Raw genomic sequence first — 24,671 nt, forward strand, 5'->3', positions numbered from 1 at the left:
GGTCAAGATGGAATTCCCCACGTATTCCGCAACAATCTAAGCTGCAGATTTCATCAAGCAAACATGGGCAGCAGGCACTCATAAGCAGTATGCCTAAGCTTGGCGGAGATGGAGTAGTTGTTGTGACGTGCGGGGTTTCCATCCTGTGGGGTCAAACGTTGACTTCATTGTGAATTTCTTAGCTGAACCTTCAAGTTCAGGATTAGCCTACAGAACAGTCAACAATTTCAGGTCCGCCATTTCTGCTGGTCATGAGCCGATTGAAGGTAAGCCTGTAGGGGAACAACCTTTGGTTTGCGAGGTAATGAAAGGAATTTGCATGTTGAATCCTCCTCAGGCCTGATATTCTTTCCTATGGGATGTGGACATAGTTCTGAGATTTTTAGACAAATGGCCATCTAATCATTATCTCTCTAGAAAATAGATCTCAGCAAAGCTAACTATATTATTCTATCTCTTATAAAAGAGTGTCAGATGTTCGAGCACTGGATTTAGCAGGGAGAGTTCTCTCCAGAGGATGTTACCTTTAACATCACAAGAAGAACAAAAACTAATTGCAGGTTGGAAAATATCCTGTTTCCTGAAAACCCACAATTGTGTGTCGTACAATATTTGAAGGCATATGAAATTGCCACTGAAGAAATCAGTCAAGACTCTAGGGGTCAATTATTAATATCTTTACAGAAACCCTTTAAAGCAGTGTCGCCATGGCTTCCAAGACCTATGCTTTAGGCTCTCATCTGGAGGACATTATAAGGGCAGTGGGCTGGTCTTCTGAGTCTACTTTCCGTAAATTCTATCACAAACCAGTTGTTGATGTAGTGACTGTGGTAACTGGACAGCCTTGCATGAGCATTATCAGAGCCTCCGGTTCTGACATACAATAAAACATTTTCTAGCTTACGCACCAAGAATTTTAAATTCTATTAAGGACATGAAGGCAAGGATTATCCCTCCCATAACTCTTTATGACTCAATTAAAGTTCTAGTGCTAAGAAGTTTGTGATTTATTGTTATAAATGGTTATGGGTTTTGCTCTCCATGAGTTATGGATTTTGCATATAGATGTTAAATGTATATTCTTTACATTATGAAGAATATTACCTTCAATTGTGTCATTTTTTGTGTCTTATTAGAAGACACCATGAATGAAGGATCTCCCGATCTTCAGCTTGTGGAAAGGTCAGATCCATGGAGTTTGTTTCTTCTGCTGGAAAGGCTTCTGCTCCTTCTGGCTATGGCTCCTGCTGAACTCGACTTGCGGTGTCCTGGACTTTGAATCTAGTTGATATTGAAAGGTTCAATCTGTAAGGAGTTGCGTTTCAGCTGTGACTTTGGTACTTAACTGAGATTCCAAAGAAAGAGGACGTGACATTTGGGGTCACGATTTATGTAGGCTATGGTCCTAAGCTATGATTGGGCCATGTGACATCAATGTAGAGCATCATGGGTATTGATGTTTTTGTTTTAAAGTTTTTTGATTGGCTGCAGTTGAGTCAGTAAAAGCAGGAGAAAGCATAATCCTCGCCTCCGTGTCCTTGTAAATTCTTGATGCGTAAGCTAGAATTTTTTTTTAATTTGAACGCTGCACTCAATTTGCTTGCCTGGTTACGCATTTTTTATTTTCTAGTTTTACTGCTGTCACTGCGTCGCATATGCCCAATAACGCGCTAATGTCACCCTCAGACGTGCGTTATGACGTGGATGCACAAACGCTATCACAGATGACTAGAATTCTTCTCACGCTAGCTGTCAAGGCTTGGGAAGACACTGCACGTCAGTATACAAGCGTGTTATTCAAAATTGTTCTGAACAACCAAAGGCATCACACCCAATGTCCTCCGGTACAGCTCCACTCTGTTACATGCACACTCTTTCAATTCCTCAGAAATAAATCTCCAAAGGTGTAACTCACACATTGCAGCAGACACTTTCCAACCTCATAATCGATTATTGTGGACCAGGGGTTGTTCATGGACCAGCTGTTCTGCAAACTCTTAGAGAATTAATGCTGATAATAGGCAGGTCTTGGTTTCCTCTTAGGCATCAGCATCCTATCCTCGTCACCATGCTTAAGACCCTGAGTCCAATTTACTTAAGTTACAATAACAATAGCCCAGAGCAACAAACCCTGACAAGTCCTTCCTTCTCTACAACTGCCTGCTCTCTGCTCCTCAGATTCCACAGTCTAGAATCCAGTAGAGAAAGCATCCAGTTGCTAAGAGACAACAGACACGTCGCTAGGCTTCCTCCACTTTTTTGCACGCAGCTCTGTCCTGAGCTAGTTTCTGCAAAAACCAACATATTGAGCGGGTAATTTTCTTCAAGGTCGTAATAGGAGCAACAGAGTTGGCTGCCCTCCTAGGCCAGGACCCGTTTGCAGTGTATCCCTCACTAACTGAGCCTGGGATTACTGGTTTCAAGTCCATCAGGGCTCTCCTATGGTTAGCAGTACACACCTTACTCTAGCATCTGTTCTCATTCAGAAGAAGGTTGATTTTCCTTCCGACAGTCAAAGTGCCAGGTGAATGGAAATAAGAAATGGCCTGACCATGGCACTGGACTTGAAGTCATACATTGTATTAATAGTTTGGATAGAATATCGTCAATGGTGTAATTAGCTACATGTGTGGGGCCTGAATCAGATAAAAACATATTTCTACTGAAAGGGAAACAGGGTAGGAGAGGTAGCCAAATATGCCTACTCTCACCAAAGTCCGATAGTGAAATAAAGCAAAAAGAATGGAATCATCTCCTTCTAAATAAAGAAGTCCAAGTGACCAATCAGAATCCTTCCCTAGGGTATACTTCCTCTCCCGGACCTCTTGATGAGTGTCTCAACAATACTTACTTTACAGCTTTTATAGAACAGTACACAATTCATTTTTCTTGCTTAAACAACCTGCATAATATTCTATTTTGTACAAAATTATAGTTAAACACTGTAATTAACTTAATTTTCAATGTAATGTTTTTCAAGTGGTTTGGGGCCAAACAGGAAATACATATGCCTTAGAGTCCACACTGGGGACTGTGCATCCTGCTCACGCTAGAATCTCAGGAGAACCATCACTTAAAAAAAATCAAAACATATCCAGTAAAGTTTCATTCACTACTCTATTCGAGATCATCGCCTTATCTGTAAGAGACAATATCTAGCTGCAGATTCCTTACCTTAGAATTTCACCCAGGCATCAGTCTGGATCTGGAGATTTTCCACTAGCAATGCATGTCTCTATCAGATTAATAAATAAACTTTTAAAAAAACCTAGAACTTCACTGAAAGGTTAAAGTAACGTTATAGTAAGGTGTAATAAAAATGTCAGTTTCCGCAAAAAACAAAAAAACAAAAAAAAAAACCTTCGAAATTCACTGAAAAATACCAAGGATAAAATTACATTATAAACAGGTGAATTTTTGATTGCCAACATTAACATTTTGAACCAAAAAACAAAACAAAAAAATTCATTATGTATAGTTACCAACTAATTAAAACTTGCGCCCCCACCATGCACTGCTTATGACCTCATTTATGACATCACTCAATACATGTTCTATGACATGTATTACATTATGGACGGCATCTGAAATGACATCATTGGTAACATCACCGATGACGTCACCCAAACTTCACTTTCATACATATTGCTCTATAAATTAGGTTGAAATCTGAGGCCTGGCAGTAAGTACAAAATAGCTCAGGAGACAGTCACACATTACTACTGCCACCACAGACACAACTCACTTAGATGTTGAAAGCTAGCATTATATGCAATATTGCACCAATAGCATACCCTTTACAGGCAGCACTTGTCAAATAAACAATCAACCACAAATATACAAGAAACACACACTGACTGCATTTTTCTATATCTATACAATGGTTGGCAAAAAGACAAAATAGTGAATGCAACTTTAAACACAAATGTCCTACTATGGACAGCTTTTATCTGTAAAAAACCCTTGACACTCACAGAATCTACATTCGGAAATAAAGTTGAATTGAGTCGAAAAGAAGGTAGCGTACACAGTATTTTCTCAATAGAGAGAATATACTCAGTATCACACTGATTGCAGACAGTGAAACTGATGAGAAATGCACCACAGGGTACTAGAAAAATCTACTAAGAACAGTGTACACTTTATGCAACAGTTGTCAAAAATATTATTTGCTGAACAATAACCACAATCTAAAGGTGCTAAAAAACCTACTGCATGCATGGCTCATGCTCTGGTGAAAACTTTACAGATAGCACATCTAATCTAGCAAAACTAGCACACATGAATATCTTAGTTCCAGTTACAAGCAGTCTTCCATCTTAAGTATAAATTATCATGCAGACAAGATTCTCTGTAATAACTGAAAGCAGCTTACAAAAATTAGTATCAACTATGTAGAATCTTTTTCCTGTACAAAACATTCTCTGTAGAACCAAAAACTTGCCTGAAGAATAATGAACAAAAGCCAACTGTTACCTGCACACACAGTCACTTTTGAATAAATAAATGTATGTGTGTTCAATACCTCTATGCAGCAATGGTGCATTAGGAGCACATGCATTTTGTAAACATTTACATGCATTAATTGAACTGAAGCTGTACAAAATCAAGTAGAAAGGTAATATAACGGCTACCCGCCACTTTGTAAACTGTAAAACAAAGTAGCATACTCACTGGATGAAGTCATAGTAATGCCATATGTGAAGTCATAAGCAGTGCATGGATAGGGGGTGCAAGTTATAGTTAGTGCTGCTAACTATAACTGCTTAATTTCTGTGCTATTTGCAGTTCAAAACATTATCAGTCAGTGAGAAATTCACCTACATTTCTACATATAGCTGTATTACACATATACATACATATTAGGAACGTACCGTATTTTTGGCATGGTTACCCCCACTTTTTGCCTGTCAGGGTGCTTTGACTGTGTTCACTGGGATCCTGCTAACCAGGACCCCAGTTACTGTGTTCTCTCCCTCTACATTTGGTTGCTTATGACTTAGTACACCCCACACTTGGCATACTTGGCATACTGGTGCCCCCATATAAGTCCCTAGTATATGGTACATAGGTACGCAGGGCATTGAGGCACCAGGGGTTCCCCATGGGCTGCAGTATGTATTGTGCTACTCATGGGAGCCAATACACTGTAAGTCACCCCTATGTCAGACCCTCCTAGCGCAGAGGGCAGGGTGCAGGTACCGGTGTGTGAGGGCACGCCTGCATGAGCACAGGGGCCCCTACGAACTCCAGCTTCATTTCCCTGGACTTCGTAAGTGAGGGGAAGCCATTTTACTAGTATGCTGGGCACAGGCCACTACTTGTGTCAAGCTACATAATGTTAACTCCGAACCTGGGCATGTTTAGCATCACACATGTTGGAATCATACCCCAATACTGTTGCTAGTATTGGTTGTATGATTCTATGAACTGCGGTGGCTCCTTAGAGGACCCCCAGCATTGCTCCTACCAGTGTTCTGGGGATTTCTGGGCAGCCTGCGCTGCTGCCACCTCTGAGACAGGGTCTGCACTCCTGCTGCTTGACCAGCTCAGGCAGAGGAAGGCAGAATAAAGGATTTCCATTGGGAGAGGGAGAAAACACCCTCTCCCTTTAACCACTGGTATGCATTGGGGGGCACCTTTGGTTCCCTCCTTGCATAAACTGGTGTGCAGCTGTCCAGGGACCCATGGTCCCTGCTCTGGCGCGAAACTGGACAATGGAAAAGGGAGTAACCACGGGTGGTGCCCAGAGCTCCTCCAGGTGGCCACTTGATTCTGCCATCTTGAATCCAAGGTGGGCAGAGGCCCCTGGGAGCATCTGAGTGGCCAGGTCAGGAATGTGATGTCACAGCACCCTCCTGATGGGTGGTCACCATGCTAGGTGACCAACCCCCCTTCCTGGGCTATGTAGGGTCTTCCTACCGAGTGGGTTTTCAGATTTGACATGCAAGATTCCAGCAGGACTCCTCTGCATTGTTTACTTCATCTTATGGCCACCAGGACTGCAACTGGACCCTTCAGGAACCGACAATCTGAAACTCCAGTGACCACTCTGCTCTGCAACATTGTTTCTCCAGCTCCTTCCGACAGCTGCAACGTTTCCCTGGCTGTGCATCCTCTGAGGGCGACAAGTCTTCAGCCTGGAAAAGAAGAAATCTCCCTTGGAGTGAAGGAGTCACTCCCCTGCACCCGCAGGCACCAAATGCAACAACAACCGGCTGTGTGGATCTTCTCTCCCTCGGATCTGCGTGGATCCTGCATCACAGGTGGTGTTCTGAAGTGGTTCCCTTGGTCCTTTTTACCAGCTGTCCAATTTGAGAGACGGTAAAGCCCTTGCCTCTCCTTGCAGGACAGTAACCCTGTGCACTGAACACTCGCAGCTAACCAGGCTTGTTTGTTCCTCCTGCATGGGATCTTCAGGCTCCATGTACCCCCGGCATCCAGCACTCTTCACTGCAAAGCACAGTGTCCTGCCTACTGCTCCAGAGATGTGGGACTCCTCTTCAGGAGTGCTGAGTGGGCCTCACTGAGACTCCTGTGCCTGCTCCCCATGGGTCGCCTGTGGGGGCTGCCTCCTCTTCTTGTGACTCTCCAGGCTGCTGAGGATCACCTTGGACTCCCCTCTTTGGGTTGAGTCCTCTGGACCTTGCTGGTTTTCTTCAGCCTTGCAAAACCTTCTCCTCTGACTCTTGCATTTGCCAAGGCTTGCTGGTGGTTTTCCAACACCACTGACTGACTGCATCACAACCACCAACATGGGACATTACTTGCATCACTTCTGGAAACCCTCTTCAGCGCCTGTGCTGCACTGCTGACTTTCTTCATCCACTAACAACCTGATCTTCCATCCACAGAAGGGTGGGTAGTGGCTCCTACCACAGCCGGACACTCAAACTCGAATTGTACTTGGTCCCTTTCTTTTGCAGGTCCTCTTCTGTGAGGATCCACCTTTGGTTTCTTCCATCTTTGTCTGGGCCTTGCACAGTCCTTTTCCAAATTTCTCTGGTAGGTTTGGGGAAAAACCAGGTACTTAAGTCTTCTCTCCTGGTCGCTGGGGGGTACCCTGGTACTTACCTTTGGGGGTTCCTGGTTCCTCCAGCTCCCCTCTACCGATTCCACTTCTTTGGGTAGGGGACTGCGTTTCACATTCACTTACTTAGTATATGGTTTGGTCTCCCGCTAGTGCTTTCGCTGTTTGCTATTGGTTTTTAGGTAGAGCGTTAGCGGTCGACCTGGTGTATATTTAAGTATACTTATACTGTGGGTTAGAGCAATTTAATTTGTCTGTTGCCCTTTCCTTTAAACATTCTTGCTCACTAGCAGTTAGTTCTACCTTTTTCTACCCTCCTTTTTCTGTTTCAGAGCAGTCACCTACTACTGTATCCTTCTACTTTGGTTTCTTTATCTGTTGCTGTGATTGACTATTATTGATATTTGTTTGGTGTGCCCTTTTAGGCTGGTAGCTGCCTGCGTTTTATTGCAGCATTCTGTTCCTCTCACCTCCTTCAATGTCACTGACATTTGTTTTGGCTTTATTCCAGTGCTGTCATCTACCCTGCTACTAAAATAAGCTTATTTTACTAATAAGCTTATTTGACTAAATAAAGGGCTCCTAAAATAAGCTTGTTTTACGAAATAAGAATGCCAAATGTCCTCACATCCCATCGCAGAGAATCTCTCTATCTCTCTCTCCAGCGCCCCTCCCTACCAGCACTCACGACATGGCACAAAAGGCACTGCTTATCTTTATTGGGGGCCATAAATCTAATCTTCTCAGGCTGCTTTGCTAACTTCATTAAAGCTTTTATTTTATCTTATTTTTGCTTGCGGGCCTTGTTGTCAAAAGATGACAATTAACCTACTGTATTGCAAATGCTTGTTCTATTTGCTATTGCTATTTATGCTAATCACTGACTTCTACTCTGTATATAATAATGTGTTTACTTACCTCTTATTGGAGTATTACCTATTCAGTATTTTAGTACCTGTGTTACCATAATAAAGTACCTTTATTTTTGTAAGACTGTATGTTCTTTCACACATATAAGTGGTGTGTGACTGCATAACCTTTGCATGTCTCCTAGATAAGCCTTGGCTGCTCTTCCACAGCTACCTCTAGTGAGCCCTGGCTTCCTAAACACTGTCTACACCTAACTCACCTAACTAATAGGGAATACCTGGTATAAGGTGATAACACCATAGTTGCTCACCACACACCAGGCCAGCTTCCTACATTGGTGGTGCAGCAGTGGGATAACGCACTTCCAATTGCCTTACTACTCTGTTTCTGATTACTTTCCACAGGAAAGACCATTCTTACACTTAGTTGTTATGATTTCTAGTTTGCTAAGTTTGGGTAAGCTAAGGGCCTAGCATAGGCCTTGCTCTAAACGTTTCTGGGAGCCTAGTTGTTAGGGTAGTTAGGCAAACCTGCACCACTGTAGCAAGAAAATGTCTTTGGTAGAGCGCAACTATCACGCCCCAGACTCTCAATATGAGAGTCTCACCTTCCAAGAGCTTAGGTAGTTGTGTGCCAGTAGAAAACCGAAGACAGCGAGAAATCCCAGTAAAAGTCTGTTTCTTGGCTTGCTCCTCGACTAGGGCAATGCTGGCAGCCGGGAGGAAGAAGAAATAGAAGCTGACCCTCCATTCGTAGACAGGGTAGACTTAGATTACACTGGGAAGGGTCAGGAAGAACATGGAGAACACCACAGCCCTGTTAGGAGCACTGCAGGAAGTGTGTGGGGGGGGGGGGGGTTTAATGACAATAGGTCCACCTTTACTCTAAGAGGGTATGTCCAAAGAGTCCCCAGGAGGAGGGATCAATCCTTCTCTGTCCATACTGATGTTTCCTCATTAGCTCAGTCTTCTCAGTAGCTATGGGGACCCACTGCTCCACCTCAGGATAAGATTCCTTTGAGAGGGAGCTTAGGCTTGAGATTGGAGGAGGCCAAGCTGAGGCTGCAGCAGCAACATCTGCCCCTAGATACGGAGGCCTTGGCAGTGGAGAGGGTAAGACAGGGTTTGGGGTTAGCATCCCATCGTGGCAGCAATTCGAGCTTCAGGAACACCATAATCAGGGAAGACCTGGAGGAGGCTGGCCTGGTTTGTAGTGGGTACCTTCGGTACTTGCACCTTATACCAGGTCTGGTTATAGTAGTGTTCTAGCAGCTTAGGCTGATAGAGGTAGCTATAGCAGAGCAACTTAGGCTGAACTAGGAGACATGCAGAGCTCATGCAATACCACTTATAGTTACACAGTACTTATGCACAAGTAAAGACAATACTCAGTGTTACCAAAAATAAAGGTATTTATTTGGGTGACACAGTACCAAAAATATCTTAGAGACAATACTCCCTCTGGAGGTAAGTATACACAATATATACACTAGACACCAAAATTAGACAAGTAAATAGTCATACAACAATGAAAACAGTAGGAAATCCTATAGAATGCAATGGGAGAAAATAGGTCTGGGGCAACACAAACCATATACTAAAAGAGTGGAATGTGAATCCCGAATTCCCCCCTAGACAAGTGTAGTGTGTGCAGAATCGCTGGGAGGTTAAGAATACAGTAAAGGTAAGTAAATTACCCCACCCCAGAGCCCAGAAAAGCAGGAGTTAAGCACTAAGTTTCCTTAGGACAAACTACACCTCGTTTTTGGGATTGTGCAGCAGCCAACCAAATCTGCAAAGAACAACTGCTGGATTACTGGACCTGGAGACCTACAAAGGAAGGGGACCAGGTCCATAAGTTGAAAGAAGTTCCAGGAAGGACAGGAGCCCCTGCCAACCCAGAAGAGGGTGCAAAACAAGGGTCCCCAGTTAGTAGTAGACTGCAGAAATGCACCCTGGGAAGATGCCAGCGGGTTCCTGCATGATGCTAAAGATGTCCCACAGCGTGAAGATCGTTGCAGATAAGATTTCGTGTTGGAAGGCACCAACAAGCCTTGGCTACGACAAAAGTGTGTTTTTCCTCAAAATGGCACTGGATGGACCCAGGAGGGAGCTGGGGGCCTCTACTCTGGGTGAGGAGGAAGAGGGGGCTCTCAGCACTTTAGAGAGCCCTCAGGATGCCAGCCAGCACCCCCAGAAGCCACAGGATCCGTGTTCAAAGAGGTGCAAAATGCAGCACAACAAAAGAAGGTCCCACGCCGCCGGAGAAAAACTCCGCGAGTTGAGCATTGCAGTGTGAAGTGCTGGGGACCTGGGCCAGCCTGTGCACGAAGGAAGTTTGCAAAGAGTGCACAGAGGCCTCAGGAGGCAAAGATGACAATACACAGGGCTACCGTCGTTCTCGGGGAAGGTCTTACCTCCTCCAAATTGCATCAGCAGGACCTCACGACAGTCTATGTCGATGACGTCCACCCTCTTTGTCCTTAGGAGCAAGCTCTTCGCCGTGAGAGGAGTCCCAGAGTACCGGTTGTCGCCTTGCAAGTTGCCTGCTTGGAGCAGGGGAGTGACTCCGTCACTCCACAGGAGATTTTCTTGGTCCTTCTGGTGCAGGATGAAGACAGGGAGTCCCCAGAGCATGCACACTGTGGAAACTGTTGCAGTTGCTGACTTGGAGCTGAGGTTGCTGAAGAAAAGTGTCTCTTGTAGACACTTTGTTGCAGTTACAGCGTACCTTAGAGCAGGCTGTGGTTAATCCGAGGTCAGAAGAGTCCGAAGTTGTGGCAGAGGATTCCTGAAGGAAATTTGCAAGCAGAATCTGAAGAGAACCCACAGGAGAGACCCTAAATTGATCTGAGAACTGGACTGGATACCTTATCAGATATGGACCTATCAGGAGGGGTCTCTGATGTCACCTGCTGGCACAGAGCCCCCCAGAGCACCTCAGAGTACCTCAACACCTTCAAAGCAAGATGGCTGAAGTCTGGGACACACTGGAGGAGCTCTGGGTGCCAGCCCTGGGGAAGTGATGGACAGGGGAGTGGTCACTCCCCTTTCCTTTGTCCATTTTCCAGCCAAAGCAGGGGAGAAGAGGTCCCTGAACCAGTGTAGAGTGGTTTATGCAAGGAGGGCACCATCTTTGCCCTTCAAAGCATTTCCAGAGGCTGGGGGAGGCTACCCCGCCCAATCCTGTAACACCTATTTCCAAAGGGAGAGGGTGTATAACCCTGCTCTCAGTGGAAATGCTTTGTTCTGCCTTCCTGGGACTGGGCAGCCCAGACCCCAGGAGGGCAGAACCTTGTCTGTGAGGTGGCAGCAGCTGTACCTGCAGTGCAAGCCTCAGAGAGCTGGTTTGGCAGTACTGGGGGTCCATGGTGGAGCCCCCAAGATGCATGGAATTGGCTCCCCAATACCAGATTTGGAATGGGGAGACAATTCCATGATCTTAGACATGTTACATGGCCATATTGGAGTTACCATTGTGAAGCTACATAAAGGAATTGACCTATATGTAGTGCGCATGTGTAATGGCGTCCCCACACTCACAAAGTCCGAGGAAATGGCCCTGAACTATGTGGGGGCACCTTTGTTAGTGCAAGGGTACACTCACACTTAGTAACTTCGCACCTAACCTTCAGCAAGTGAAGGTTAGACATATAGGTAACTTATAAGTTACTTAAGTGCAGTGAAAATGGCTGTGAAATAGTGTGTGCACTATTTCACTCAGGCTGCAATGGCAGTCCTGTGTAAGGGTTTGTCTGAGCTCCTTATGGGTAGCAAAAGAAATGCTGCAGCCCATATGGCTCTCCTGGAACCCCAATGCCCTGGGTACCTAGGTACGATATACTAGGGACTTATAAGGGGGGTGCAGTATGCAAATTGAAATTGGAAAGTGAAGTCACTGGCCTACAGTGACAAATTTAAAAGCAGAGATACCATAATCACTGAGGTTCTGATTAGCAGAGCCTCAGTGACACAGTTAGGCACTACACAGGCATAGACATTAGGCCACAAACTATGAACACTGGGGTCCTGGCTAGCAGCATCCCAGTGACACAGTAAAAACACACTGACACACACTCACAAACAGGCCAAAAGTGGGGGTAACCATGCTAGAAAGAGGCTACTTTCTCACAAGACCCCTATGATTCTAGGAACGTAAGCGAGATAGCCCCACCTTACAAGGTGGGAGATGACATCTACAAATGCTTTGGAGAGGGCCTTTAAGTTCAAAAGGTCCCCCAAAGGCAGTGGGTAGCAGTCTTGTGGCTCTCCTTCTCTGAAGGGCAGAGACAAACTCCTCACTGTCAGAGAGGAAGATGCAGATAATTATACAGCTTTAAAAAGTGCACTGTTAGATGGATTTGGTTTGACTGCTGAACAATACAGAATCAAGTTCAGGAAAACAAAAAAGGAGTCCTTCCAGGATTGGGTAGATTTTGTGGACTGTTCTGTGAAATCTCTGGAGGGCTGGTTGCATGGGAGCAAAGTATGTGACAACCAGGGCTTACATAATCTAACTCTGACAGAGCACATTTTGAACAACTGTATATCTGATCGGCGGTATCAGAACCACGTGGAGACTGATCTGACTTCTCCCCAAAAAGTGGGAAAGAAGGCAGACAAGTGGGTTCACACCAGGGTGAGTAGGAAATCTCATACAGGGGGTGAACAAAAAAGAAGGAAGCAGGTAAGTCTCAGGACAAGGGTGGGGACAAAGGCAAACAAAAAGGATTCATCAGGCACACAAAACTCCTCTGGGGTGAGAATAAATCCTCTTACTCTTCTGCCAACTTTAAAAGGAATTGGTGCTACTTATTTAATGTATGTAAAAACAAAGGCCATAAGGCAGTAGATTGCTCCTGTCCTAAGCAAGGCACCAAGCCCCCTGCCACTATTAACATCACTTCTACTCCTAGTGCCCCTAGCAAAAGCAGTAGTGGTGGGAACAACTATAGTAGTCGATCCAAAAGTGTATCTGGGCTCTCCTTGGGGACTGCAGTGGGATCTGGGCTAGTTAGAGAGACCACTGAGACTATGCTGGTCTCTGATGGGAGCTTGACTTTGCCACCCTAGCTGCCTGTCCCCTTAATATGGCTAAGTACAGGCAGCATCCCTTAATCAATGGTGTTGAGGCTGAGGCCTACAGGGGCACAGGTGTCAGTGTCACTATGATGACTGAAAAACTGGTGTCCCCTGAGCAACATTTACTTGGTCAGACATACAAAGTGACTGATGCTCACAGTAACACTTTGTACTCCCCAAGGCAGTTATTGATTTCACCCGGGGGGTACTGGCCCTAAAAAGATTGTAGTGTCCTCTGATCTACCTGTAGAATGTCTGCTAGCTAACGACTTGGATGCTTCAGCTTGGGCTAAAGTGAAATTGGAGGCCAATCCAGCAATGCTGGGCATTACTGGGCATATCTTAGCCCTCACCAGAGCACAGGGAAGGAAACAAAAAGAACAAGGAACCCTGGAGCCTGGAACAATGGCCCAGGATGCTCCTAAACAAAAAGGTAGGAAGGGTAAAAAGGTACCCCCTTCTCAAGCCTCCAGTGAGGATTCAACTCCTGAGGGAGAAAAATCTACTCCTTGGTGGAACCAATACCAGAGGAACTTCAAGCTGACAAAGCTGAGCTCTTGAGTGCCGGGGGGCCATCAGGGAAGAACTCAGTAAGGAACAGCAAACCTGTCCCACTCTGGAGAGCTTAACACAGCAACCTGCAGCACAAGAGGCAGGGGATATCAGTGGCACCCATAAGGTGTACTGGGATAACAGCCTCCTATACACAGAAGCAATGGACCCTAAACCTGGTGTCACCAGGAGACTGGTTATCCCTCTGACGTTTAGGGAGTTCCTGTTAACTCTAGCTTATGATATTCCCCTTGCAGGCCACCTGGGGCAAAGCAGAACCTGGGACAGACTTGTTCCTCACTTTCACTGGCCTCATATGTCTGAAGACACTAAAGAGTTTTGTCGCTCCTGTGTCACTTGGCAAGCCAGAGGCAACACAGGTGGCACTCAAAAGGCCCCTTTAATTCAACCACCAGTGGTTGGGGTGGCCCTTTGAGAGGGCTGGGGTGGATGTTGTTGGCCCCCTTGACTCCCCAACAGCCTCTGGTAATAGATTCATCCAGGTGGTAGTGGACCATGCCACCAGGTATCTACAGGGCATTCCTCTTAGGACCACTACAGCTTCTGCCGTGGCCAAAGCTCTCCTGGGAATTTTCTCCAGAGTTTGTTTTCCTAAAGAGGGGGTATCAGACAGGGGTGCAAACGTCATGTCTACTTACCTTAAAGCCATGTGGAAGGAGTGTGGAGTAATTTATAAATTCACCATCCCTTACCATCCACAAACAAATGGGCTAGTTGAGAGGTTTAATAAAACTCTCAAAGGCAGGAAAATGGGACTCTCTGAAAAAATGAGGAGGAAATTGGATGTCCTATTACATTGCTTCCTCTTTGCCTATAGGGAGGTTCCTCAGAAGGGAGTGGGCTAGAGCCCCTTTGAATTTCTGTTTGGGTACCCTGTTAGGGGCCCCCTTGCTCTTGTGAAAGAAGGCTCAGAGCAAACTCTCAAGCCCCTAAAACAAGACATTGTCGACTATGTACTGGGCCTCAGATCTAGAATGGCCAAGTACATGAAGAGGGCTTCCAAAAACCCTCAGGCCGGCCAAGAGTTGCTGAAACAATGGCATGACCAGAAGGCGGCGCTGACTGCGTTTCAGCCAGGACAGAAAGTGTGGGTGCTGGATCCTGTGGCTCCCATAGCACTCCACGACAAATGGAGTGGACCACACACTATTGTGAAGAAAAAGGGTGAGGTTACCTGATTGGTTGACCTTGCCACTCCCAGAATCAAGACTTAAATATCCTTATCAGTCCATAGAAAAGCATTCACGTGGAAGGATGGTGCTCCACACAATGGCACATGTTGGTTAGGAGTCCAGAGTCACCAGAATGGCAGAAACTGATAGGGGATGGTTGTGAGGCCTACTTGCATCCTATACCCTCTCACCACGAGAGCAACTCCTTGAGTGAGAGGAGCCAGTGGGCTAGCTGCAGCCAAGGAAAGGTCTAGGAAGAGAGAGAAATTGGGGGGGCGCCTACCATGGGGAGGACCCAGGTAGGGAGACCTTGATTTTGGTACAGGACTAAAAGAGCATGTCTCAGTTGAAGGCGGCAGCTGCACACCATGTTATTTAGCAACATGTTGGAAGTAAGTGAAGAGGTATGCTAAAGCACCGTACAGGCAATCAAAGATTCCTTGCAATCCAAGATTATTCAGGAAGGGTGTAGTCCTGAATCAACAGCGCTGCCATGCCACAAACAGTTCAGAGGTGGAGATGGCAGAGAAGAAACGGGGTGAGAAGAGGAGTACAGGAGTGCAGGAACTATGATTCGGCAGAGGGAGAGAGAAGGCTGGCAGACCACAGAGCAACATGAGATAGGACAAGGTGCTCACTAGGTAGGTGACAATAAGTTTCTCTCTCCGCAGGCAACCCTTCCCCCGACGTGTTGGCCTCTCGCCTCACTTCTCCCTCTAAGTAATCCACAGAGAGGAAAGAAAGGAAGAACAGAGAAAAGAAGAGTGCTCACCTGCTTCTACGCAGAAGAAATAAAAGGCACAGCACACAAGGGTTGAAACAGAGCCACTTATCCCAATTCACAGCAAAAATAGAACATGATAAAGTAATAAAGCCATCCTAACACAATATGGACACATTTCTGCACAGTAAGATGGCAGAAGGCAATAAAAAGGCACAATTAATCACAGTAGTTTTTAATGACCCTGATGAGGCAGAACCCACATTTGGAGAGCTAGTTACAGATTTGCAGGACTCTAAAACAATTCTAGAATTCAAAATTCACTCTATGTCCAAGTTATGCTGTTGACACTGAATTAAAAAAATTAATTAAAAAAAAAAAATCAACAAAACAGTGACAAGTAAGTAACAAGCAAGCAGCATAATGAACATTTAAGTGAAGACTTTGCAGAGCAATCGTCTAAGGCACAAAAGTGGAGTTCACTGCTGTGGGCCCAACTTGAAGATGGTGCAAATAGGAAGAACAACATAAGGCTATTAGGGGACCCAGTGAGTGCAGAGGGCCCCAGTGTGGACCTGCTTGTGAAACACTGGATGCTGGATACCCTTAAGACTTAGGAGTTGTTTAGTTTTTTTCCAGTAGAAAGGGCACACCAAGCACCAGTGCCATTCCCAAAATCTGGTGCTCTGCCGAGAACCATTACCACATGAATTTCCAAGTACCATAATAGAGATGTTAGCAGCAAATGACATACACAAATGTCACAATTAAGATCATTCCAGACCCGCAGTGCAAAAGCAGGAACTTTTTTTCGAAAGACTCAAGAAAGCCCTTGAGGGAGTGAGAAGAACAAGTTACTTACCTATGGTAATGCTTTACCGGGTAGAGACATAGACTAGCCGCAGATTCCTTACCTTAGAATTCTTCCCAGGCCCCAAACTGGATCCGGAAACATTCTCCAGCAGTACTTCTGTGCATCAGTAGAGGGCGTCTTGCGCCTCCGCATCGATGTCATCCTTCGGATGTGATGTAGACAGAGTCAATATAATCCTTCCCCCGACGCGCTCACATCAGTTTCTTCTGTGACTGGAATCCACACAACAACGCAGAGCCACCATAGAAACTGGCAAAGTAACAGTATCACAAAAGAGGTAGATGTCAATTTGATTTTACAACTATTAAATTGAAAAGCCTGGCAACAGAATGCCAAGAAAGAGAGACTGAAGTAAGATAAAACATTTCACAGAGCGGGAAGGATGGGTGGATCAGTGAGAAATCTACGGCTAGTCTATGCCTCTACCAGATAAGGCTTTACCAAAGGTAAGTAACTTGTTCATCTGTTAGAGACAACTAGCCGCAGGTTCCTTACATTAGAATTGGATACCAAAGCATTAGCAACCCAGGAGGAGGGTCTGCGAACACATCCTACTCAAGTCTTACAATAAACAATCGGTCTAACTAAAGGAGTAGTAGACCAGAAATGCGAAAGACAAAAGGTGAGAAGAAGCATTCAGCTCACCCGAAAAGAGTGGACGACCCACAGAATATTTCAAGAAAATATGAAACGCCATTGGGCCAGAGCATATGAAAATGAATCTGTTGGTAGAGAATAACAACAGGGGAATAACATGAAGTGCCCCAAAGTAGGAGTGGAAAGAATAAGGTACAAAAAACACCCCAACAGTCAAAGAGATAATAGGAATGATACACCCATCAACGGGTAACCCTAGAGAATATGAAAAAAAAATGCATAAATGCTGCTTCCACCAGGGTGCATATGCAAAACCAAACAAGAACCTGGAAGCTTAACGCTGGAAGGGAGAGTAACTCAAAAGACAGAATGTACATCTCCAGGAACACCCAAGGGGGAAATCTGAGGAGAGACCTAACAGAACTGTGAGACACATACCACCAGTCAACAGAAGACACAAAAGGTTTGCCATATGCATGACATAAAATGAGTAAATTAGGATGTCTGGAAAATGCATGCAGAGACACCCATATGCACAGATATAAAGACATGGATGTGTCCATACATATGTTGTTCATAGATATGCATAGGATCAGGTTAACACAGATGCCGATCTAAAAATAGAGACATGGACCTATGAAGCAGAAATGATACATAGGAACACATGCCTATATCTCTATACATACCGAAAATGTTACTTACCCAGTAGACATCTGTTCGTGACATGTGGTGCTGCAGATTCACATGCTTTGCATAAGTCCGCTGTCTAGTGTTGGGCTTGGAGTGTTACAAGTTGTTTTTTGTCAAAGAATGTTCTCCAGTCACGAGATCGAGTGACTCCTCCTCTCGGTGACAGTGCGCATGGGCATCGAGTCCTTTGTTAGATTGTTTTCCAGCAGGAGGGTGAAGTAAGGAGTGAAGAAATGTATAAGTATATATCATAAGAAAATAAGTTGTCCATGCAGTGTATATAGATTTTTACATAAAGAAAGTACTACAACTGCTACAGGCGTCTGGGGAGGAGGGTGGGCTGATGTGAATCTGCAGCACTACGTGCCACGAACAAATGTCTACTGGATAAGTAACATTTTTCGTTCAATGGCATGTGTAGCTGCAGATACATATGCTTTGCATAGACTGAAAAGCAGTCCCTCCAAAAATAAGCGGTGGCTAGCCTGTAGGAGTTGTAGTAGTATGAAATAGTGTTTTAAGCACTGCTTGACCAACATTTTCTTGTAGGCGAGATAACACATCCATACAGTAGTGTTTAGTAAATGTATGTGGTGTGGACCATGTGGCTGCTTTGTATATATCTATCATTGGTATATTTCCTAAGTATGCCAATGAAGCTCCTTTCTGTCTAGTAGAATATGCTTTAGGAGTTACTAACAGCTGTCTCTTAGCTTTAAGATAGCAGATTGAATACACTTTACTATCCATCTGGCTAATCCTTGTTTTGAAATAGGAGTACCCTTATGAGGTTGCTGGAAAGACACAAAACGACGTTTAGTTTTTCTAAATTCCTTTGTTCTGTCTACGTAATACATTAGAGCTCTTTTGAGATCAAGAGTGTGGAGAGCTCTTTCAGCAGCAGAATCTGGCTGTGGAAAGAAGCCTGGCAATTTGACGGACTGATTAATATGAAAGGGTGAAACCACTTTAGGTTAAAAAAAATGATTTGTCCTAAGTCCTACTTTGTGTTTGTGTACTTGGAATAAGGGTTCTTCTAAAGTAAATGCTTGAATTTCACTTACTCTTCTTAAGGAAGTAATTGCTACTAAGAAAGCAATCTTCCATGAGAGAAATTTAATAGCAGAAGAGTGCATGGGTTCAAATGGTGGACCCATAAGTATTGTGAGCACAATATTAAGATTCCATGTAGGAGCTGGTGGTAGTCTAGGTGGAATAACTTGTTTAAGCCCTTCCATAAATGCATTTATAACAGGAATTTTAAACAGAAAGGTGTGTTTTGGAGGTAGGCTGATATTGCTGTTAAATGAATTTTGATAGACGAATAGGCAAGATTTACTTTCTGTAAATAAAGCTAATAACACACAATATCCTGTACTGATGCTCAAGGTGGATCAATTTTTTTAGGTTTGCAGTAATGTACAAAACTTTTCCATTTATTTGTGTGGCACTGCCTAGTTGTTGGTTTACGTGCTTGTTTTAGAATGTCCATACATTCTAATGGAAGATGCAGGTATCCAAATACTATTACCTCAGGAGCCAAATCACCAAGAAGCCATAATCCTTCCAACAGAATCTGTGGTATCCATACCACATCTAACACTAAGCTTGGCAGCCTGCAGAACATCCTGTACAAAAGATGTTCAAGCATTTCTACCCTCATCAGACAGAGAAGGCAAAATGTGCTCCACTGAGTCCTACAAAACATGGGAGAAACTAGCAAGGACAAAGGAAGTATTGGTGGAACACAAGGCAGAACTAGATGAAGTGAAAATCCACCTTCCAGAAGGGTCCAGCTGTCTGGCTTCGCGCTCTGGTGAGATCGGAGGTACCTGTGTAAAAATGTGTGCAGCCAAAGCAGTTTGCACCACAAAATTTTGAGTAGCGGTTTGCTGTCAGAGGCCTGACGGATCCTCTGGGGCTGGCCTGTGTCTATCTGAGATAGAGCGCTCCACAGGGAGACCAGAAACTGATTGGGTCCGAAATCCCAAGAGGACATCATAAAGAGCCTCACATTAAGGAAGGACTGGTTCCATAGAAGACTGGTCAGGATGTAAGGGATCAAGCAAAGGGTCTATGGATAACTGCACAGTAGGAAGCTGTAAATGCAACACTTCCGACACACGCTTCAACATGTCTGCAAGAGCAAAACTAGCCTTGAAGTGAACCCAGGGGATGATAGGAGGCTGGAAGCCGGCAAGGAGTCTAGACCGCTAGAGTTGGCTAAGTCAACTAAGCAATCTGATTCATGAAGTGGAATGGTTTCGGAATTTATAGGCTGAGAAAGCAAACCGGGCCCCTCCGATGGAAGAACTGAAGAGTGAGCCTCAGAAAGAGCTAATTGAAGAATAGCTGACTGCAATTGCACCGCTCCCAGCATCGAAGTGGATCGATGCCGGGAGGGAGAGACCTCGACATCGGAAGGGGCATTGTTCGACTTCGGGGATACAACAATCTGGGTGCTGAGCAAAGTCACAGGCACTAACACCGCCAATGCCGGCAAGGTAGAAATGGCCAAAATCGGAGTCGTAAGTGAGTAGACAAGCGCAGAAGATGCAAGCCGTGGGAGGCTGTGCATCAGCACTGATCCGACTCTGGAATCAGAGTCGAGGGGCCCAACGGGTCCCAAGGACAAAGCTGCTGGTTAGGATCCCGTCAGGGCACCCGCCACCTCCTTCGGGCCCAAAGGCACTTCTGAGGGAGTGGTAGACCCAAAAACAGCATGCAAGGACATGTAATAGTCCTGCATCCGAGCCAGAGTCGCCCTGGCGCCGCAATAAGGTAGGAGGCACGGGGCCGATTACTGCGCAGACTCAATCCTCAGAGGAACGGGAGGAGCCACGGGGCAGTGAAGCCAGAGGAGGATTCGACTTCGACTGTGGGTGACACTTACCTTGAGACGTCGCAAGATCTGGAGACGTTGAAGGAGCCGTATGTGAGCGACTCCTGGAATGGTAACTAGGATGAGCTGTAGAAGAAGGACTACAACACCTACGAGAGTCCTGTGTAGACTGCGACACCCATGGCACAAGGAGCTTCATCCGTCGCTCCAGCAACGCCATAGGCCTCAACTGTTGACAGGCGTCACAGTCGTCTATATTGTGGTGGGTGAGTAAGCAACATATACAAAAAGAGTGGGGTTCTGTGACTGACATCTGTCGAGCACAGGACTCACAAGGCTCAAAGCCAGAAGGCATAAACACTGTGCCAACTATAAAAACTGCCAAAACAGAAGGCCAAAAAAATGGCCAGAGGTAACCTCTTCTCTGGATCTGTGTTGCTGCATGGAAAAGAAGAAACTGATGGCAGCGCATCGGGGGAGGAATTATATGGACTCTGTCAACATCATATCCAGAGGATGAGGTCGAGGCAGAGTCGCACGACGACCTCTACCTACATGCAGGGGTACTGCTAAATAATTTTTCCAGAACCAGTCTGGCACTAGGGGAGAATTCTAAGGTAAGGAATCTGCAGCTAGTAGTCTCTATCGGATATCAAGTACATGTTGCTGCTGCCAGCGAAACTAAGAATCATGTTTCAAAAAGCAAATCCTGTATTTATAAAGAAAGTTAGGCTGCAATGACTAGCACGTGGGAAGAAAAATGAGGGAACAGTGGGGTCAATGCTCACTGATCAAGCTATCTGAAAACATAAAGATGATAAAAAACATTGCTTAACAAAAACATCAACAAAATTCTACATTCTGGTGTCCTTTACTGATAATAAGATGAATGTGAAGTAATGAATAACTCCAAGAATTATAAGGGATTTATTGACTCGGCACTCACCTTGTCCACCCAAAATTCCTGTTGACTTCACAACCATTTCGAGTTTTTTGTCCCATGTGAATGTGCGAATATAGTCTGTTAGGAACAACAGGAAAGAAAGTTACAATTTGACATCACCAGTGATTAGGATTTTTGCATTACATTCACAGCTTCTATTCCTCCTCTGGAATATTTTCCATGCAAGCCGAAGTCTCTTATTTAACATTCCTGCAATATTCTACATTAAATCCTTCATTTAAAGCTGCAGGCTTAGCCCTATCTCTCACAGCAACACCAAAACAATCAGTGATTGAGACACATTTTAAAGATGAGTATGGAGTGGAATCGTCCTTTTCGCTACAGTCTTGTTTTCTCTTACCGTGATAGCCTGACATCAATGTCTAACAAACAGCTAGGTTCTAGTGTGGTGAAGCTCCCTCTACACTTAAGAAGTTCTTCCACAACAAACCTGACACCTACAAAACTGCTCACACGACACTACCCACTTGCAATCAAACCATTGGGGACCTTCAGGATATCCATACGGTTCTCTCCCTGGATAACACATCTTCACCACCACCCAGTTTTGAGGAACTATTGGTTGAACTCAATATTATACCCAACTTAGATGTCAACAGTGGGCTCAAACCCAATTCCATGTTTGTCCCTACGTTACCTCCAGACAATCACATCGACGTCTTCTACCAAGCCGTCAGTACGGAACTTTACAACTTGGAGGACAAAAAGAGCACATGTACCCACAGACCTTCCAATAATCTCAACTCCGATGAACTCCGTGCGCTGCATAAACTCTCCACATGTCCAGATATAGTTATCAGGGAGGCTGACAAAGGGGGCAATGTTGTTCTCATGAACAAGAGTGATTATGTTACAGAAATAGACAGACAACTTAATGACACCCAGGCCTACTCTCTATTACCTAGTAACCCTCTTTCCAACATTACCAGCATGATCAGAAAGAAATTGACATTTTGGAAAAATCACTGTCTCCTTACTGATTAAAACACAGATTTCTGTACATCGAGGCGCCCCGGGCTCCCTGTATATACATTCTACCAAAAGTCCACAAACCAGGGGGCTTTCCTCCTGGCAGACCCATTATTTCAGGGATTGGTTCACCTACGGAACATATCTCCGAGTACATGGACTCCTTTCTCCAACCCTTGGTACACAACCTTCCGTCCTACATACAGGACACCCGCGATCTGTTGTGTCAATTGGAAGACATCGATTGGTCAGAAGACTTTATGTTTGTCTGCCTCGACGTTAGTTCTCTCTACACGTCCATTCCCCTGGAAAGGGGACTGGAAATGCTCCAACTTACGCTTAGTACCCGAGATGCCACATTATATGATCACACATGCATGCTCCTTGACCTCACACGGTTAGTACTAGAGAACAATGTATTCTTACACGATGGCAGATGGTTTCGACAGTGTCAGGGTGTAGCCATGGGAGCTAAGTTCTCCCCTTCATATGCCAATCTCTACATGGGTCAATTTGAGAAAATACACTTATGGTCCAACTGCCCGACACACCTCACTGAACACATCCTGTATTGGGGTAGATATATTGATGATATTCTTGCTATCTGGACTGGCAACGTTTCGGACCTCAGTACACTCATTGAACACCTCAACACCAACGATTTTAACTTAGTTTTCACTCACAAAGTGGACACTACTACAATCGAGTTCCTGGATTTACTTCTGTACATCACCAACAACAAGATCATGTCAAGACTGTACAGGAAACCTACTGCCTGTAACTCTGTCCTACATGCTCATAGCGCCCACCCCCTTTCAAAGATCAGAGCCATCCCATACGGTGAAATGGTCAGAATTCGACGCAACTGTACTGACAATTATGTTTTTAAACAGGAGCTTAAGAACCTGACTTATCGCTTTCAAGCTAGAGGGTATACCAACAAACTCATCTCGGGAGCCAGCAAACGCATACTAAACAAAAACCAACACGATTTACTGATTAAGAGCCGCAAAGAACCAGTGGCCAAGGGTTTTTCTAACAGTAGGCCGGTCTCCTTCATTACCCAATACGGCCCTGCGAGTAAGGATGTGCTGCGCATTCTCAAGAAACACTGGCATCTGTTAATGTTGGACACATGCCTCAAGGACTCAATAGGCAGGTCACCAACCATCGTACACAGCAGAGGTCGGACCCTCAGGAACATTCTGTGCCCTAGCTTTCTCTGTCCCTCACCTCTGACACCGTCCACAGGGCGGATTCCTACAAAACCGAATGGTTTTTACAAATGTGGCTGCTGTATTTCCTGCCAACTAGCCCTTAACAAAACCATTTCCTTTTCCTACAACACCGTGACCACGCACCACATCAAGACTTTCATGAATTGTAACACAAAGTTTACTGTCTACTGTCTGATATGTGTATGTGGTCTGATCTATGTTGGCAGCTCGATACGCCCACTGAAGGAACGTATTCAGGAACATGTCAGAGCCATCAGAAATGCTAACATTAACTATCCTATGGCTGTTCATTTCAACACTTCACACGGGGAACAGGATCTCCTGAGCCTTAGGTTCCATGGCATCACTCAGGTCCCAAATTCACCGAGATGGGGAGACAGAACCAGAGATCTACGTAGATGCGAGTCTAAATGGATCATAAAACTTCGCGCAGTTGAACTAGGCCTGAACACGGATCGTGAACTTCACTTTATTCTCGCATGATTCGCCATTTCCCCTGTCTTTAACATTGTGCACACTAATATTTCCTAACTCCAATAATACTGTGGACTACTGTATATCCCATTAATGCACGTATGCTTTTATACAAATGTACTAACGGTTGCACTTAACCTAATATTTCCCAACTCTAATAATACTGTGGACTACTGTATATCCCACTAATGCACGTATGCTTTTATACAAATGTGTTAATTGTTGCACTTATTTACTGCACTTCATGGTCTCTACTTTTATATGTTTCACCTACCATCGCAATTGTACAGTGCACCTATATACATTGATTTGATTGTTGTATCTTTTCACTGCAACACATGTGAATGGCTCATATACGTTTCATCTATCGTCTTCTGGTGTCCCTGCCCAGCGATGTACTATTACACTCTCTCAATATCTTTGGACACCATTACATTGTCACGCTCTGAAGTCTTGACTTTATCTTTCTCATCGTTGATCTAGGCACTCACCCGGTGCCTAGCATCAACATAGTCATTGTCGCGTCCTCACTTACTACTTTACTGCCTTTGCTTTTCCCATTATCATCATTTTACG

The 24,671-nt window shown here is 44.9% G+C and overlaps 1 protein-coding gene across 3 annotated transcripts in view; it reads right to left on the bottom strand.

Annotated features, from left to right (window-relative positions):
• PIKFYVE (phosphoinositide kinase, FYVE-type zinc finger containing) overlaps window positions 1-24,671 on the bottom strand; it is a 1,212,885-nt gene that overhangs the window by 41,508 nt on the left and 1,146,706 nt on the right. For all 3 annotated transcript variants that reach the window (XM_069225943.1, XM_069225942.1, XM_069225940.1), the window contains one exon: window positions 21,397-21,471. In XM_069225943.1, the coding sequence (XP_069082044.1) occupies window positions 21,397-21,471 (75 nt within the window). The remainder of the gene's footprint in view (window positions 1-21,396; window positions 21,472-24,671) is intronic.

This window comes from Pleurodeles waltl, chromosome 3_1 (assembly GCF_031143425.1).
Source record: "Pleurodeles waltl isolate 20211129_DDA chromosome 3_1, aPleWal1.hap1.20221129, whole genome shotgun sequence".
In the NCBI taxonomy this organism is placed as follows: Eukaryota; Metazoa; Chordata; class Amphibia; order Caudata; family Salamandridae; genus Pleurodeles; species Pleurodeles waltl.